This window comes from Aythya ferina (genome assembly GCF_964211825.1).
Source record: "Aythya ferina genome assembly, chromosome: 3".
NCBI lineage: Eukaryota > Metazoa > Chordata > Aves > Anseriformes > Anatidae > Aythya > Aythya ferina.
This window is the reverse complement of record NC_140298.1, coordinates 86750209-86770479: the sequence shown is the minus strand read 5'-3', so window position 1 is coordinate 86770479 and position 20271 is coordinate 86750209. Positions and strand designations below refer to the sequence as shown.

General features: G+C 36.6%; 1 protein-coding gene across 5 annotated transcripts in view; it reads right to left on the bottom strand.

The window, feature by feature from the left end:
- Positions 1-20271, bottom strand: part of COL12A1 (collagen type XII alpha 1 chain) — a 98103-nt gene that overhangs the window by 9795 nt on the left and 68037 nt on the right. For all 5 annotated transcript variants that reach the window (XM_084514906.1, XM_084514909.1, XM_084514908.1 and 2 more), the window contains 13 exons: positions 20040-20078; positions 19808-19946; positions 17184-17326; positions 16658-16767; positions 11274-11423; positions 10032-10109; positions 9317-9403; positions 8144-8197; positions 7513-7608; positions 6446-6499; positions 4658-4711; positions 3344-3397; positions 2193-2264 (listed from right to left, as the gene is read on the bottom strand). In XM_084514906.1, the coding sequence (XP_084371032.1) occupies positions 2193-2264; positions 3344-3397; positions 4658-4711; positions 6446-6499; positions 7513-7608; positions 8144-8197; positions 9317-9403; positions 10032-10109; positions 11274-11423; positions 16658-16767; positions 17184-17326; positions 19808-19946; positions 20040-20078 (1130 nt within the window). The remainder of the gene's footprint in view (positions 1-2192; positions 2265-3343; positions 3398-4657; positions 4712-6445; positions 6500-7512; positions 7609-8143; positions 8198-9316; positions 9404-10031; positions 10110-11273; positions 11424-16657; positions 16768-17183; positions 17327-19807; positions 19947-20039; positions 20079-20271) is intronic.

Here is a 20271-nt window from a genome sequence, read left to right as displayed (position 1 = left end):
AAGGTCTTCTATTTCCCATTATATTCACAGAAAATGTATAATCATTTCTTCTTAAGACAATATCCTCTTTTAGCTTAATGACTCTTAGCCTTGAAGGTGTTACCACATGACATATGTATGGACTACTAGGAAATTCTCTCTCATTCTGACCAGACAGGCAGATTACAGATACTTGATTCTCTTCTAGCACAGACAGTCCTCAGTTCTCAACAGATTACTGACTCAGCTATGCTCTTACTGTTGCTTTCTCAGTCATTTTGTTACTACACTGAAAACCCACATAATTTCTCTTGGAAATACTTATAAGGATATTATAAAGTCAAATTTCCTATTTCCATGAAAATTCAGTTAACAAGTCAACTTGTTTCCATATATGTACACATTGAGGTACAGAAATGTTTACAGCCACATTAGTGGTGTGGTGTGCCTCAGCTTAGCATATTAGTGGTATCTTACACATCAGGAAAGAGTTTCAATTGAGTGCATTCAATGGGAATGTCTTAGCAACTGCCAAAGTTCCTCATAATTTGCATGTAATTGTGCATCCTTGGACTGGGACATAAAGACCCTTGCTTTGTAGGGGCCGATCACCTGACTTGTGTTGTATAATACCTACAATAAAGATTGTTTGGGTAGAAGAAAAAAATGGCAGGATGTAGATGAAAATTATTTGTATTTACCAGAGGCAATGTGAAGCCTTATTATCTTTCTCCAGGGCAGGAAGTCACAAATTCAGGCAGGCCTGAACTATGACTCAGGGCATTGCAAGTTACATTTAGCCATTAGGCTGCAACTTTGGCATTCTAATGCAAAACATCACAAAGGAAAGCATTGAAATTCTGTCCGCCAAGAGTCTGATAAAACATCTGTGCAAGGTGCAAGCCAGAATTCCTGCTGGGATCTGTTCTAGAAACATAAGAATTGGTAAATATGATGTGTAGCATCACATTACAAGAAAGTGCAATAAGCGGGGGAAAAAATGTATTTTTAACTGAAAGAAACTCTTAGGATCAGACTGCAAAAGAACTTACATGTGGTGGTTGGACAGGCATTGACTGCTTTGCTTTGCAAAAGCACTGAAACTGGCCTTGTAGCCAAATTTGCTTTTAGTCGCATTATTTATCTTCGAAACATCTTTGCTACTGCAATGGAGCAGTTATTCAGTATCCCAGGAGAAGGAAAATACAGATACAACTAGTATTTTGGAGCTCACTTGTCAGTAAGCCACAGCACCTTATGCCCCTGTTGTGTCTGACCTAGTAGGAATATCACATGAGGCATGTATATCTAAAGGCAGGAAAGCTCAAGTTCATTCCTAAGACACCCAATGTCCTCTACTGCAAGGACAAATGGGATTTACAGACTGAAAAAAGCAGACTGAATTCAGTATGTGTATGAGAAAATGACCCAGTTTCCAGATCCTCTTAGGAATTTAAAAGTTCCTAATCATCAAGCTACCCAGCCTACTGTATAATTCTCCAAATTATCCAGCTGCCATTTACATAAGGAAATTGTAGTGAGAGGGAAAATTCTTGCTGACATTAAGATAGAAAAAATGAATGACTTCATGTTTCAATTGCTGTCTCCACTCCTGAATCAAACAATTTCTCAGAGATCCTATAAAGGAATCAATTCAAATGTCTTCTGAAACTTTGGTGGGAGGCAGCACCTCCTGCTCTTTCTCCCTTCTCAGGGTGCACTTTAAAGTTAAAGGTTTGAATAGAACCCACAGAATCTACCCTCAAATAATTTTAGAATCACATTGTAGAAAACCAAAACATTTGCAAACTAGAAGTGATTATGTAACATTATCAATGATTCTTTCACCTTCGTCAGTGTACCACTTTTTCACTACACACACACACACAAATGTAAGGACATACCCGTTATTTTGCTGACCCAGTTCTTCATGCTTATGCAGTGTCGGAATATATGTCTTGGCACATAATAGTCTATAATCTTTTTAGTGGAAACCAGAGACCGCAGTTTCCAGCCCCAACTATTAAACTCAGCAAAAAGGCATACTATAAAAATAAAATTGTTTGAAAGAAGGTTTGTGGTCTTAGGTCAGCTCTGCTGTATTAACCACTGTCTCATAAGTGCGAGACAAGCATTTAAAGAAAGGATAAGTCTCATTCATCAACAGACAGCATAATTTTAAAATTGATCCTATAAGTATATCATTATCTTACTGGTGTCCCACGATCTCCTGGTTTCCCTGGTTTTCCACTTGGGCCAGCAACTCCTGGAACTCCTGGGGCACCCTGCAGCAGAACGCATGTAAAGTGAATTGTAGAAACACACAATGGCCTACATGCTGATAAGAAATATGCTATGTTATTTGTAATTGCAGAGGGGCTCTTGAGAATTTTTTTCTTCTGTTAGGTATGTATCAGGCTTGAAAGCTTCCCTCCAGAAAAATAAAAAAATTAAAACAATGGGAAGGGAAGGGAAGGGAAGGGAAGGGAAGGGAAGGGAAGGGAAGGGAAGGGAAGGGAAGGGAAGGGAAGGGAAGGGAAGGGAAGGGAAGGGAAGGGAAGGGAAGGGAAGGGAAGGGAAGGGAAGGGAAGGGAAGGGAAGGGAAGGGAAGGGAAGGGAAGGGAAGGGAAGGGAAGGGAAGGGAAGGGAAGGGAAGGGAAGGGAAAAAGAGAAGGGAAGGGAAGGGAAGGGAAGGGAAGGGAAGGGAAGGGAAGGGAAGGGAAGGGAAGGGAAGGGAAGGGAAGGGAAGGGAAGGGAAGGGAAGGGAAGGGAAGGGAAGGGAAGGGAAGGGAAGGGAAGGGAAGGGAAGGGAAGGGAAGGGAAGGGAAGGGAAGGGAAGGGAAGGGAAGGGAAGGGAAGGGAAGGGAAGGGAAGGGAAGGGAAGGGAAGGGAAGGGAAGGGAAGGGAAGGGAAGGGAAGGGAAGGGAAGGGAAGGGAAGGGAAGGGAAGGGAAGGGAAGGGAAGGGAAGGGAAGGGAAGGGAAGGGAAGGGAAGGGAAGGGAAGGGAAGGGAAGGGAAGGGAAGGGAAGGGAAGGGAAGATCTTGGTGTGCTTTTAAAGCTCATGGCTAGAGAATGAGGTAAACTCATTTTTCCCATATTTACACTGAATTAAATCAGTTTTGAAACCACTGGAAGTCACATGAGTAAAAGCAACTGAAAGAACAATTTAGCTTACATGAATGTTTGTGAATACATGTTTTACACAGTTGTCTGCTCACCTTTTACTGAGAGTTTCTCAGATCCATTTGGGATATTAAGCAAAGGATCCATTTCATATTTAACACAATTTGAAAATGTCAATGTGTCCCTCTCTTTGCTCGGGTCTCTTATGTCAGTGTTTACCAAAGACAAAATTATATTTACCGCTGGTCCTGGTGGGCCTCTGGGACCTGTGGGACCATCTTTTCCAGTGAAACCCTATTTTAAAAAAATCAGAATTAGAGATTAATCTAAAATTGCAGCAATCCCTGACTAAAATCATCCTTAGGATTAGGTAATTGCAATACTTCTAATTACTACTATGATGTATTTTAAAACTTATCCACACCGTTAGTTACAAAAATAGCTGTCACTGCTAGTGCTGAGGAAGGCTATATATGGAACAATGAACTTGAGCCAATTTAGAAGATGTTCAGCTGCTGTTGATTGACTGTGGATGGAAAGAGTCTGTCTCAACCTTTTTTAAGGAAAGGAATTATTGTTGTATTCCAGAGAAGGAAGATTTCTCTTTTCAGTGTTCTCTCATTCACAGACAGCTGGAATATCTGAGGTTTCTGGTTAAATGGTGAACAACAGAACACCTCCTTCTCAGGTACTCTTTCTGCAAGAAGTGATGCTGAGTCATTCCATTTCAATAATCTAACACAGCATTCCCAAACTAGCATTGATGGTCCACAGCCCACTGATGACCCACAAATTCCATGGTATGTTCTTTGACAACAGGCTATCACATGGTTCTGTTTTGATTTCTGGCTATAAACTCCCAGTAAAGCATAAGTATAAATGTATATATCAACTAATAATTTTGACTTCCAAAGTAATTCATTGCTTCAGTCATCTCAAGGGTAACATGCCACTGTGCAGACAAAAGAGATTTGCTCAGTTGACTCCAAATTGGAAGAGAGGGATTGCAACAACTCTGCAATTAAATACCTGTCAGCACGCTCTTCATCATGAAAACATTTCAGAATTCCCTCATTCAAAATAAAGTTCTGAGCTCCAAGCTAAGGAGAAAACTTGACCTTCAGAGTAAGAACGGCACAGACAGATTGTTTACAGATATGACATCTTGCAGATGTTGAGACGAGCAGAGCTTTCAGGGGATCCCCCACAGCAGCAACAGCATGTGGAAGACAGCAGGGTTGAGTACCTCAACAGGCCCCTCCCCTGCTCAGGGGACTTACTGCTTATCAGGTGCAGGTATCTAAGAACCTTGTCAGGACAGGGAGCCATTAATTTTTTACAGAAATTATGCAACTATCCTGTGACTATCTGGAGAGATTTTCACACAAAAGTTTTGCCAGCCCTTCCACTTCTACCTCTCCAGGTTGAATATGGATAAAAGGACTCCTCTTGAAAAGTATTTGAAAACAGAAAGCTATGATAAAGAAAGGAAAAAAAAAAAAAAAAAAAAAAAAGTCTTTTAATTAAATAAACTGAGGAAACCAGAAACCTTACCCTTTCACCTGGAGGTCCCATTGGGCCAGGTGGGCCAGGTAAACCTGGGGTTCCCTAGAGGGAAAGGAAATGATGAACTGTATCCAAGATAGAACAAATATCTCTGCTATGTTAATCATCCCAGTACATATGCACGCATTTAAATATCTGTCTTCAATGTCATTATTTGACATTTACAAAAACAAAATCTTTAGGAGAAACCATTTATTTCATATACATCATGTAAAAGTCTTAACCCTCACTTAAATTTTTACTGCATTTTCCTCTTCAAAAAGAATTTTCAGTGCTTTAAGCAGAAAACATATATTTTTATTATTGCCTTTACAACCATAACAGATGTCAGCTAATCCTTTCACACCTAGTACTAAAGTCTATCTGCAATCATCAATCAGAATGTTTCTAAAGAAACAAAAAATAGACTCTTGCTTTAGTATTCTTTCCCATTGGTCTCCTATTTCTTTACACTGTGTTGCTTTATAGCATGTATTCTAAATTCTCTGGTTCTGTTTCTTGTAGCTTCTGGGTTAAAAATGAACACTAAAATTAAACAGATGAGCTACATTAGTAAGTACACCCAGGAATGATGTCACTCAACACTCTGTAGGATCAGGACCACAATTGTAGGAATCAAATATTGAATAGCCTTGCATTACATGATCCACTTCTTTCCCTTTTTCCATCTCATCTCACTGTACATTCAACTGTAGCATTGCTCTATACAGTATGTTACTGCCTAAGTGTACATTTCTCAGGGTTGTAAGTACTATAAAACAGGTAAATAACATTAAGGCCCCTGGACCATGATAGACCTCATCTGATATATGAAGCTAAATCCACAACACCATTTGAACATCTCCCATATAGTAACTATAACCACAATAAAATCAATGGCAGTATAACAAGGAATATTAGTTACATCAGAGCATGGGCAGATCAATGACCTTAGATTATCCAAAAACAGATGATTATCTAAAGTTGCGCCAGGGGTGTTTTAGTTTGGATATGAGGAAGAACTTCTTTACTGAGAAGGTTGTGAGGCATTGGAATGGGCTGCCCAGGGAAGTGGTGTAGTCACCATCCCTGGAGGTCTCATCCCTGGAGGTCTTTAAAAGACGTTTAGATGTTGAACTTAGTGATATGGTTTAATGGAGGACTTGTTAGTGTTAGGTCAGAGGTTGGACTCGATGATCTTGAGGTCTCTTCCAGCCTAGACAATTCTGTGATTCTGTGATCCAAATAAAACTTTTTGAGTTTTTCTCCTCAAAGCCTAGTCCTAGTTAACAATATAGAAATCCGCAATTAAGAAATATTAAATATTGCTTTCTTCCTTCAGAAATCATAAAATTAGTTGTAGAACTCACTGTCCTAAGATAATTTGACCTCCAAAAGTAGAAGGCAATCAGACAACTTTACTGAAGAAGGGTTCAGAAAGGTTTTGCAACCTGTAATTTCAGAAGACACGTAACTACAAAAGCTGAAGGACCTTCCTGGCTAGTTACAAGTGTAATTTTCCTTATCCAATGCATTCCCTATGCATTCACAATTGGCCAGATAGATATTTGGTATGACTCAGTACAGCTGTTCTTTTAATCTTGCTCTGTTTTGAATGGTTTAGTATTTCTACATTTCAAATTCTTAAGTATAAGATAATCATGTTTCCAAAACTATTGCTTAGGAAGATATGAAAAGATTCTATAACTCCTAGTGATATCAAAGACAGCTGTCCAGCAGCTGACCTGCATCAGGAATAGTGTAAAATGGCAGTATCTTTTCTAAGAAACAACTTACTGATCGTCCTGGTAGTCCAGGCTGGCCAGCATCACCTTTCATTCCTTGACGACCCTATAATGTTCATAAATGATCGTTACACATTATGGGTTACAGAACAGAGTAGAAAAATAATTAATCTGTGTAAGTGGACACAGAATAATTACTGCAAGAAACCTAAATTAAGAAATCTATAAGAGAACTATGTATTATGGAAAAAATATATATACATATACCTCTTAATTGAAGTAATCATCATCTCACAAATTTGAAAATGCAGGACAACTGGTTGATATTACATTAGAAACACAGGCAAGCAAGAAGGAGCACAAATTTTGATGAGGAAGTGTAACAATTTTCAGTAAGAGAGACTGTAATATTATTGTCTTCAGAAGCAGGAAAGCAGGGAAAGGTAACATTTTCTCCTCCCTTATCTTTCTGATCTGGTGAATGGAGCTGCCTACCCTCCCAAAAGAAGGTAAAAGTTGTGTTTTTTAAAGTAGGACAGCTTTTCTCTAATCCGTGGTCTAAAGGGCATTGCACACTTCCAGGACACAAGGTGTGGGAGCATATAAATGAGCACTGTATTGCCTTTCACAACCTGCTTGCATTCCACATATAGACATTCTAAGAGCTATTTGGTATGTCTAGAACTAGGCGTCCATTGCCTCTCTGAACTTCCAGCTACTGATTTAAACAGAAAATAGAAGTTGAACATGTAAGAAAGGCTTCAGAACAGAACTGAACACTTAATTTTCCTACACTACAGTTTGATTTTTTTGAGTCCTAGAACTTTAAGGTACACAGAAAAGCTGTAGGAGAAAAAATAGTGTAGTGCAATGTACATCACAGTGATCAGATCCCATCCCTTCACAGGCATCTCCTAAGTAATTGCAGCGTTCAGGACAGAAGATGCTATTGCATTGGAAGAGAGTTGTTTCAGATAAGGACCTGTTTCACAACACTACTGCACTGCAGGGAAAAATGAACATTAGGGCAAAGCTGCCACCCTCTTCACAATACCACTGACCCTGTGGACAGCTCTGATTTTATAATCAGTGCTACCCACACTCAAAATTGCCACTCACCGGTTCTCCTGGGATTGACAGTCCATTGGGACCTTGCGGACCTGGTGGACCTTGAGGGCCAGGTGGACCTGTCTCGCCACGAGGACCAGGTGGCCCCTTAAAGAAGAAAATTAAAATGAGATTCTAAATGGCAAGTTTTTCTGAGATCTGTAACTGCAAAGTCTTTTGGTTAGGCACTTGGAGTAAGTCAGCAGCCTGAAGACACACTGATACTTCAGAAAAGGCTGCACTGTGGAAACAGTTTTTCAAGTAGCATATCTTTTAAGAAGCAACTTTCTGATTAGCAACTTTCTGATTCAGGTTGGCAGTCCCAGGCCAACGCATGCTTCTTGGCAGCATTAATTGGAAGGGTAGCTGTCCCCTCTGTACAGAATGAAGGAAGGACAGCAATGCTGCAGAGTGCATAGTACCACCACGATGAATATGATCTAGTCTTGTGATGTGAAATCAATGCCTTTGAGGCATATATACTTAGGCTATGCACATACAGTCTTAAATAGCTAGACTGAATTTAAATAGTATTACCAATTCAACTTTTAATCTACATTCTTAGCTCAGCATGGAATAAGCATAAAAATTTTTGTACAGCTAAGCATGTCACAATACCAATGCATTCCAGAAAGATACTTACAGATGATCCAGTCAAACCCCTTTCACCTCTGGGACCTTTAGCACCTGGACCACCCTAGATTGAACATTTGGAAAGAAAATGTATTTCATACTTCAGGGAAAGCAAGGGTACATCACACTGGTGAGTTAATAATCCTCTATCAAATTATTATGTGAAATTTCAGAGATTTGAAGTGCTAAAGAGTATTAGATTAAAAGATGCATTAGAAACTCAGGTAAACCATGTAAGTTTCAGCCTTGCCAATTCAGCCCATTAAAAATTGTCATTTTTTTCTTTGAAGATATAAACTTCTTTAATGTATATTCAGTCTTTTGAGTTAAAGTAATCCTCAAAGTCCTCTCTAATAGGCTGCCAGGCAACTTAAATAGGCTTCAGGTTCCTCATATAGCACTTGGTGGTAGCTTCAAAGTAGACTTCTAGACTGAATATAACTCATTTATATTTAAAGCAAATTGGTAGGAGTGTACCCATTGTAGAGATAATGATCTCTCCACATTAAAAGTGAATTGAAATGAAATGAATAAAAATAAGATTAAAATAAATAAAATAAAATAAAATAAAATAAAATAAAATAAAATAAAATAAAATAAAATAAAATAAAATAAAATAGATAAAATAAAGTTACCAATTTCTTTCCCTGATAAATAGTATTTCCTTGGAATGAAATTTGTATTTAGGAAACTTTGTATGACTTTGTATTTAGGAAAAGTATTTGCATATTCCTCTAAAACATCTTGTACACAGAACACAAAACAGACGAGATTGAGCCAGATTCTTTCAGCCTATCAAGCAATGATGAGCTCTTCACAGTGATTAAACTTTGAATAGGAGGAAAGGATTATTATATATACAAGTACAAGTGACAGGAGCTGACCAATTGTGTTTTAAACTAAAACAAAAGGAGAACAGATTAACACAATATTATGAACCTGTTGATTGCCAACTGTCTCTCTGACGGACATTTATTTCACAAAACCACAAATCAACTTCATGGAGGTTTCCACTTACTCAGGGAACATCAGAAAACAACTGTCAGAATTCCCCCATGACATACTGAAGAAAATTAGCTTGATGTCTGCACAAACTAAGATTACTTTTTTCCACTTTGATCAACGTGAAACTAGTTCCATGAAGTTTAAAATCAAAAAATCGCTACTGCAAATAGTTTCTTACAGCTGGTCCTGGGGGTCCTGGAGGTCCCACACTGTCTTGAGTACAGGTACAAGCATTTGGAAGAGCTGGGCATTTTGCTTCATCTCTCTGAAAATTCAATCACAACTATTACTGTCCTTTTCAAGAAAAGTAGTTGTTGGCAGCACACATTTTTTTTCTACGAGAAGATTCTCTATCATCCTGTTTTCAAGTACAGTAGAACTCACAGTGAAACAGTGTTTTCCAAATATTTCTGCAGGATTTTTCATGTTTTTAGGAACTTATTCTCTCTGTAAACAACACAAAGCACTAGCAACAGAGGCACATGAAAAAAAAAATAATGCAGCATTTCTGTTGTTCTAATATTTATATCCATTAGATAATCCACTTGCACTGACAAAGAATAAATAAGTTACTTTTTGAATGCCAATCTAACAATAGATTAAATAAAACATAATATAGTTATTCATTTCATAAGAACTAGGATCTTAAATATTACTGAAATACAACAGGTAACTGATAGTTTTCCACCATTCCTAAGGTACTCAGTCTAGCATATTGCAACCTTTCTCCCTCAGACACGAAACTGAAATGCAGCATTGTTCACTGGCTGCTCTGACAACTGTGATTTAAATGTTTTGTTTTAAACAAGGCATGATATCAAGCTAATATTGATATTGTTACACTTGCTATTAGTAATGATTTTCTGAACAACCTCTGGTTCGTTTATGCTTACCATAGAAGGAAGATCACAACATCTGTCTCTGCTAGTCCAAACTGGACTGCATACAATGTCAAAATTCTGGATTTCTAACTGTAAAAGAAAGGAGAACTCTTGAAAGATACAAGACATGTTATTTATAAAATCTACTGGCATTAGCAATTAAATTATGCCTAAAACGATTTATTTCTAATGTAGTTAACAGCATTCTCTTTTTTTTTTCTTTGACAATGACAGAAAAAATACTTCAAAACACTAAAAAATATAAAAAATAAGCCCACTTAAGGCTGCAAGCAACATCAATATCTGGAGCCTGTTCCTGTTCTGAGGCATAAGGTAAACAAATAAAGCAACTAAAGAAAAAATTTGCAATAGTTTATGAGTGATACTGATGAACTCCTACATCGGCTGAGTGCCTGTGCAGTTCAACACAACATCTGGCTGAAGAACTTTTGGACCAGCTCTAAGGACTGCAGTACTTGGGTCATACATTAATTTACATTCATGTATGGAACTTTCCACTGACATCAGTGGGGAACAGTTCTGCAGAAAGGCTTAAGTAGGGACATTAGGTATAATAAAAGCAGTTTCCTCTTTTTATATATATATATATATTTATTTATTTATTTTTAACCTCCAGAGCTATGATCCTGTAGTTTGATATATACAACCACACATCTAGTGGTGAGCACCAAGAATCTTCTTCAGATGTTACGGTTTGCACACATGGACAGGACTGCAAACTTAAATCTTCTAACACAAAGCCTAGGTAATAGCACCAAGTATGCACTAAGTATAATGAATCCATCAAGATAATTGACATGCTCTTCACAGCAGCAGCTACTTTTTCCTTATAGGTTCATAGATCATAAAGCCAGAGAGGATTACTTGGTCACAAGACAGACCACAGGAATTAAAACCAGTTCATTACAGAATGCCTTTTAGGAGAACAAAACAATCTTCATTTAAAGATTTCCAGCAATGGAGAATCCACAGCAATAGTGGATTAGTGGATTAGCAGTTAGTGGACTAACTGCTCTCTCTTTCGTTAAAAGAAAAACATTCCTCTTCTTATTTTGTATTCACTTGACTACAGCTTCTAGCTATTGGATTTCTATTCCTGCAGTTCTGCTAGAATAAAAAGCTATCAAGAAGTATGTACCATACTTCTCAGTTAAGTACATTGGGTTTTGCAATATAGGTGCAGTTAAGGGTTAAGGATTTGCATTAATGAATTAATTAATATTTATTGCTTACTGTCGCTGATCTCCGGTCACCTTTCATAAGTTTCCCAAGTATTTCATAGCCATCAGTTGTGATGTTCCCAGCCTCCTTAATTGGTTTTTCCAGTATTTCACTGCAGTCAATGTAAATCTTAACACTTGATGAAGTTACAACAATATGGACCTGAAAAAAAGTTTAATGTGAGAAAAAGCATAGTTAATGCTTTAACAGTATTTCCCTGTTTAGGTAATACTGTTTCCAATTTTATTCCTAGTAATCTTGATTTACTTTCAAGTGAGGGGAAAAAAAATAACTTATGGAAGCTTACAACATTAGTAATTTCTTTAAAATATGTTGAAGGTCATTTAAATGAATACACAGGTACAGCTAATAGGTACTACTTAATAAAATTGTTGAACTGCTATGATCTATTAAAAAAAAAAAAAAAAAAAAAAAAAACTTGCCTAAAAACTGCCTTAAGGTGTCATAAAAGTCAAAATTAAGAACTTGAAAGAGGAAGTGAATATAAGCTCTATTTTGTCCTCTTCTGATGACTGGGACCACACAAGAGGTTTATAAGTCTGTGACTGCCCACTGGCTAATAAACTCTGTCTGTAGTTCAGAGAGTAGATCATTTCAGATCCAAAGATCCATGGTTCAGTTTCCCTGACTGATGACTCAACCAGAGGCATTAGTTACATTGAGATTGAGAAAGAGAGCAGAAAAGGACAAAATAATGGAAGTTGCATGGGAGTATTTCTATGAGAGAAATCTGGATACAAAAATCTATGCTAAAATAAGTTGAAATGGCGAAGAAGAGATTCATTATTGGAAATAAGGAGGGAAGAAAGAAAGAATGGCTATAACAAAAGGAGGAAAGTAAGTTTACAAGAACAGAATGAATTGTTTTCAGAAAACACAGTAAACCTTAAACAGAAGAACAAGAGAAATTGAAGCAAAGGTTAGCATTCTAAAAATTTACAGTAAATATGGTGATATATCCTGCAGTGACTGCACAGGATTAAATACCAGACCATATATGACTAAAACAAAAGGACGATCTAGTGCTTAATCAAAGCAGGCAAATCACTTAATTAGACCACTACCATTATATTCATCAAAGTTATGCAAGTGAATTTCCTACATATCTATGAAAACACAAGACCTTCACAAGTCTCCAACAAAGAAACAAAAGTCTGACATTTCAGTGAATCTAATATGCAGTGGATGGAAGAACATTTAAGGCAACAGAAAAGTTTTAAGTGGTTTTATGTACCTTACATACTGCATATATTTTATAGACAATATTGTAACATCTATGTAATTATTTAAACATCAACATCTTAGGACGAGCAATCAAAAAAAATCCTTGAAGTATGTATTTATGTTTTAAGGCTTCTGTTATCACCATATATAACCTTTCAGAAACATATTGCTATTTGATGACTGCTTGAAAAAATTGGCTTAAATTGGAAACAGAGATTCCCTTAAATGTCTTGAGTCAACAAGAGTCTGAACAATCTCCTGAGAATTTGTTCTTTTTTCCATACTAAATATTTTCCCACGTGTAGTTGTCTCCAAGGCATCAGCATAGCTTATCTAAAACTCTCTAAATATTGTGTACTTATGCTCCATATAGTTGGAATTAAGACTTTTCAAACTACCCTATTTTTTTGTCATCTGAAATTCAGTTGCTGTCACAGTTTAATTCTCAGCACTGTGCATATGAGTGTTTTTTTAATTAACATTCCCAATGTTTTTCACTGACCAAATAAAAAACAGAGTCCAAAGTATATTTTGGTACTAAAAACTAAACTTTCCACACAATGAAATAAACACCATGCCTAAACTTTAAATTCATTATCACTTATACATAATTTCCTCAGTCATTTGATCATATAATTAAATTTTACAGATTAATGACTGCATCCAACTGTTTAACATCACCACAAATGCAATTTACTAACTCTGAAAGGCACTTAATGTGCAAGTCATTCTACTGGAACATTAACTATTTGTTACAAGTTAAATAATGCAAATTACTTCTGCAGTGAATACATTTTACTGCATCTTCGTTTGCACACAAAACTTGTGTGAACCTACAACATATTGCTGAATCGGACCAACAGTGTGAAAATGACAGCAATCACTATCTGAACATTATCTATCCGTCCAAAGAAGCAGCAACTTTAGCAGTCAAAAATAAGTAGAGCTCCCCCAAGTTATTGACTCAGACAGTTTGCTGCTGATTTAATGCCAGTTTTGAATTCCAGCCTGAATTTTATGGCCCACACACAAATATAATAAAAATCTAGCATTGACAGTAAATATAACATCTCTGTATTCAATCCCATTCGATTTTATTTTCAACAAAATATTAGAAACACTCTACTTGATTTCTAACACACTAACATAAAGTTCATCACTTCTGACCATTTACAGTGCCAGAAAGCACTGAGGTTTTAAGAAAAAAAACACACTTTATCCCTCTGCAGAGCCTTTCTAAGATCAAGTTTGATGGTGTTCTGATCTACTGCTAAATGAACCACATCAATAAGCTAAGCAAAGTACTATCCCATATGTACACCAGAAGAAAGACATAAACCCATTATCAAATTTCCTGTGGCTAACTACTGCAAAACTCCAATCAAAAAGGAAGTCTAGCATAGTAAGAATAAGCAAGTAGAAGAAGTCTGTCTCTCCAAAACATTCAGTTATAAATTTAATGACTGCCTCAGGCAGTAAGGATTTTTCCTATGGGACTTGCCAGATTCAACAGCTTTCACCATAACCATGCTACACAGAGCATTCAAGTATGCCAAAGTAAATTTCCCTGCACAGTTAGGTGTAGTTAACTGTGTTTCACTGAACGAGCCAGTAAGTCATCTAATGAAAACCACAAAAATGTTTGACATTTTGGAAAACATCTTCTCGTATTTTTAAGACTTGTCATTTCTTTGAAACTAGATGGTAGGAGAAATTGCAAAAGTACCTTCTGAAATGTGTTAATCTTACTTTCCTTCCTTCATCCAGTTGAAACTACTGCTATCCTTTGTTAAGAGCTAATCAACATGGTTGATACATAAGGCTTTCCCAGCACATGAGCTGGGGAGTCCCATGATACTATCATTAACAACATGACTCATATAACAATCTCAGTAATCATCCTGGAGAAAGTCCAGAGAAGTCTGCTCAGTTACATCGTGAAATCCTGAATACAGCTATTTAAATCAAGGCTACTCCAGTTACTTCAAATACTATCAAAATATGACCTTTTTATTCATTTCTGGGAAAAGAAGGAGGGGGATCAGCACCCCACATTAAATAACAGATATACAGTTCATTTCTGCTTAATAAACAGTCTCATAAGCCAGAATTCATAGTTTCAGAGCTTTAACATGATTTGCAGACAGCTGCTACTCCTGAACATTGTTCAGCACCTTAGGATAATTTTCTGCTCATATGTGTGAGGGTTATAGGAATTAAAATAATGCAAAAATCTGGATTTTTATTTTCTCTGTAATTGTTTTTCACCAATAAGTATAGTAAATGGCTACAGATGATTGCCAGTGTTGTTGAAGTTGCAGGTTGTTCCCTATTTGCTCTGATTTATAGCAGAACTTCAGTGTAAATGGTATCAGAGAATCCTCCTCAGCTCTATCACACTTAGAGAAACTACAAGAAAAAAATATGATTCTGAATGTCAATGAAATTAGCAGTTGGTACTTACAAATTACTGCTGGTAATACAGCATGTTGTTACTTTCATACCCCTTACCTAAAGAAGTGAAGTCTCAACTCTCACACTGATATCTAGAATGAAATATCATTCTAGATACTATTCTATTCTAAATACTATTCATTCTAAATACTATTCTAGGTTTTAACAGTACTTCTAGGTGATAAGATGGCTCAACTTTTAAACCAAAACAATATCTGTCCTAGCCTATACTGACAGTTCTTCTCAATACTCATTGGAAAAGAGCCAAATGCCAAAGACAGCACAAAGGTTGCCTGATGAAAATGCGATCCAAGCCTAAATTGGAGTAACAAAGTTAATGAAACAAACATTTCTTTATATATAGAAAAATAATTGACCATTAGGTAACTTATAAATACATGAAAAATTGGACATGATACACAAACAGTTTGCGTAATTACCCACTGTCAAATTCTGAATAAAACAACAGCTTTTATAGCACTGTCTGACTTTTTTGGTCATCTTTGTTTCAAACAGATCAAGTCCCAACACATGAGAATGCTGGCACCAGCTAGCTCTCCCTGCAGTCAGCTGTAGCAAAGCTTGGTTCACAACATAGCCTCCAGTATCAGCAAGTCAACAGAGGCAACCCCTTATCAGTATCCTCAAAGGAATGCTGGTAGTGACTAGTCACGCCGGAGAGGGTATCATAAAGAAAACAAATGTTATACTGCAGCCATATTTAGTCATCAGAGGAAAGCTAAGCTAAACAGAGATAGATAACATCAGAACATACATTTCAGTCACTGAAAATGTTGCAATTGCAGCTCACTTTCTTGCCTTAAACATATATGTTTAACAGCAGGAAAACGTTTTAAAATTTGTGGTTTTAGACATACATATAGCCTTTTCCATGCCTAGAGGCAAGCAAGTCTGTCAGGATCAAGTTTTCATAATTAGGTACACAAAACTTTAAAGGCAAGCACAAAATTTTCACAATTGTAGGCAAATGCAGATTTTGCCAGCAATTTTGGCAATTCAAAAACCTGAGTTCCATTCTAAATTGCAAATACATTATATAATTTATTATGTGCTCTCTCTCCTTATTGTTGCTCCCTCATTTAAAATACTTAAAGAATAATTTGGAATATTTTAGGTCCAGTGAACCTAAAGATGAAAATATACCAATACACATGCATACACAGAAAATATGTAAGTATACATGTGTTACGTTTGTTAAACATACAAATCTCATTCAATATTCTATTCATATCCCAGAACTGTCTCCTTGCCTTCTTCTATAAACCAGTAACTATTAACTTTCTGTGGCTATATCTTCATCTTCCCTCAATGGTTCCAAATCATTACACTCTCCTTCCCCAAAGAACTTCTCATCACAGCTTTCTTTTCTTTATTTCCAGTTTATCTTTTACCCGTTTTCTTTCATATGCCAGGCAAACTATTATGCCGTTTTCAGATATATCTCTCCACTTACACAATCTTGGCAAATTCATCTTTTACACTGGTTCAAAGTAGGCTTTTAACTCAAAAAACAAATAACTACAACTTCAGAGATCTTGCATCATGCAATCTATAAACCCTTGTGTCAACTATAGCATTATAGAAAAACTGGATATAACTGAAAACTTCTGCTTGCTCGTCTTCTATTTCAAAGAGCTGCACCTCAGAAAGCAACATTCATAATTTCAATCCTTTACCTTGTGGAAGCTTCCATAAAAGATTTTCTTGACTTCATCATTGTCAAAAGTTACAGTTTGAACCTCTCCCCTTGTATCTTTGTTAAAGAATGACAACACTTTGCTGGCAGCTGCAAGAAATTAAAATAATACACTTCATTTCAGATGTACAGATGAAATCCATTCTAAGATATACTCACAGATAAAATGTAATGCATTACTCCATTGGGTAAACATAGACTGGTATGGTGTCACTAACCCATAACTATGTAGATGCACATTCTTTTGGTTTGAGAGGTAATAACAAAGTTAAAATGCATCTTAGCTGAATTACTCTGTTGAAAAATTAATTGATGTGCAAAGTAGAAAAAAAAAAAAAAAAAAAAAAACTTTTATAACTGAAAATATATAATCCTTTTACTATGTAAAAGATTTAATCCTTTTACTATGTAAAAGATTATATATGGTTTTGGAAAGATTTTAGAAGAATACATGCAAAGTAATGTAATGTATAAATTCTCTGATCAATAAGCATAATCATCCTTACGATCAAGGACAACTCCAACTTGTGGTTTGTAATCTCTGTCTGTAATCTGCCAAATTGCAAAAGGCTCGTTGGGGGATTCTGGTAGAAGACGGAATAACATAATGATAGTGTACGACTGTGGCAATCCCTCTGGGTGAATCTCCCTGTTAAGACAATATGAGGATATTTTTTCACATAGAAACACATGAGGAAAATAAGGTCTTCATCATTTGTCCTTTTTCAAAGAAACAAGATTAATGGGAAAATAACAGTGTTTAACAGAACTAAGTATTTTAACTACTCTAGAAAAGAACTGTGTGGTAAAAATTACTTTGTGCTTTGTTAAAATGAACTCACAGCCTGTTTTCAGTTGGTCCAGACATAGTTATGGGGGCAGCCAGAATGCAACCAAGAACTCTTGGATATTTATTCTTGTGGCAAGATTCTGCGTAAACTGCACATATTTTGAATTCCTTGAAGATAAGTTTATAAAAAAGGACCGTAACATTAATATTCTTTCACTTGGCTCATTTTAGATAAGCAACAGAAAATACTGCTTTAACTATCACTGGCCTTCAGGAACAGATGTAATGAGGGAGATATTTAATGTACTCCCTGCAACGAGTGGTGTATTTGGGGTCTGCCTCATTCACCAGTGGCTGCTGAGGTTTAGATTTGTGATATTCAGACTGTAAGACATTAAAAAGACAGAAAGCTGGAGGTAAATAAAAATATGCATTAAATGGCCTCTGGAATTTTCTGAAGGAAAGGTAGGGAATGCAGGAAGTTAGCTGTAAGAAGGGCAGTAGCTTATGCTTCTCCTTAGCCAATGTACTGGAATTTAGAGAGGGATTTGACCTCATGAGCATTAACAGAAAAACCTTGAAATAAATAGAAAAGCTCTTCTGTATTTTTGGCAAAGGTTATGTATCCACACCATTAGAGACACTTTCCAACTATAGTTATATCAATACGTCAACAACAACACACAACACAGTGCAAGAAAGAAAATAAAGTAGATATAGCAACAGTATTTATAACTGTTAGCAAATTGTCTCAGATACAAAACAACTATGCCACCATGATCAGGATGCTTTTATTGCCTTGCTGACTCAGTCTAAAGTGAGTTTTATATTCTGGTATCTTATGAAAACTAAGTGTCCAAAATACTGTGGTAAGTCTACTCCACCTCCTACAAAAGACAGACAATAGACTGAATCACAACATTCTAAAAAACCTGAAATAAGCAAAAAGTCTGCCTATTATCTTATTATCATCCTATTCTGCTGAATGTAAGATATATATTAATGTTACAGAATTGCAAAACAAGATCCTACTGACTAGGATTATCTGTACTTCCCTAGATTGTAAAAATCCAGGCCGTAAGGGATCTTTCACTCACATAACTATAATGGCATATCAGTGAATTCAAAAAGTCTTTAAATTCTCCACTTTTAAAGTTGTGAGTTGAGAAGGCCAGCAAAGAGAAATTGCTTCTTCATACACCTCAGTGCCTGTACACACAACCTGACAGGAAGGCAGATTTCAAAGGCTTTTACAAAAAGAACTTTCCTTAAATTAAATTAGGAGTAGTGGTCTATCTTTAGGTGTCTGCTCTGTCTCAGGATGACTTTTCTGAAACTTACTCTAAGTATTAGATTCCTTAGATGTAGAGCTTAGGGATATGGTTTAGTGGGGACTGTTAGTGTTAGGTCAGAGGTTGGACTCGATGATCTTGAGGTCTCTTCCAACCTAGAAATTCTGTGATTCTGTGATTCTGTGATTCTAGTAAAACTAATTGCTGTCTTTTTTTTGTGTGTTTGTGACAGTAGGAAAGAATAATCATAAACAAGATCTAGGACCACAGGCCATTTAAAACTCCACTTCATTAGTCATAGAATCACAGAATATCCTGAGTTGGAAGGGACCCATAAGGATCATCGAGTCCAACTCCTGGCACTGCGCAGGTCTACCCAAAACTTTAGACCATGTGACTAAGTGCACAGTCCAATCGCTTCTTAAATTCAGACAGACTTGGTGCAGTGACTACTTCACTGGGGAGCCTGTTCCAGTGTGTGACCACCCTCTCGGTGAAGAACCTTTTCCTGATATCTAGCCTAAACTTGCCCTGCCTCAGCTTAACACCATTCCCGTGGGTCCTATCACTGGTGTTTACATCAGTCAAATACAACAACTCAGATACTGGAGAAAATAACCTAAGTCGATGGCATCAGTTTGCTGCCTATCATAATACAAATGATGCCCCTGTAAATAGTTGTGCATATACTTCCATATCGAAACCATTTCCCTCTGTCAGTGTAGAGGTCTTTGTACTAAGGAGGCTGTTGCTCATCTGCCTAAGGCCAAATTGTATAATATAAGCAGGGTGAGTTGTTAAGAAGCATAGTCTCAAATAAAAGAACAATAAGCAGCTGGATTAACAGTGAACAGATCACAAAGGAAGAAAGAGATTAGCATTTTATGAGAACAATGGTAGATGTTCTTTGGAGTATATTTCCTGGAGTTCAGTAAAAAGAATATCAAATAAATGCATCTTCCATAAGATACTAATGCCATTAGCTGTAAACTCTATTAACCCTTCCCTACCTTTTTGCTCTAAATATGAGTCTTCTACGTTTACTTACCGTATTGGCTGGCTGACAAAAGCATTTTTGTGTAGTCTATATGCTACATAGCTTGGGAAAGAGCCTGATTCCAGTGATACACCTTGTACGGAAGCAAAATGCTTCTCTGTTAGATTATATGACTCCAACATCTTGAAACCTTTAAATCAGGAAAGGAAAATGGTAAAAAAAAAATGTAGGGTTGTAAAGAACACAACTGAACCTGTACAAAATATAATAGACAGTTTCTTACCAGGTGAAGTGTATCCCTCCAAGTAAATAAGTGGACAAGCTAAAAGAGAGGAAACATTTAAGTTCAAAACTGTGAAATCTACCAGGATATGAAGAGGTACATACTTAGTAAGTTTTGTTACTAAGAAATCTGTGCTAATATTAATTATCAGCCAACTTTTGCTACATTTGTCATGCTTTAGAAGGACTGCATTAGAAGGACTGCATTAGAAGGATGCAGTCTTCATTAGAAG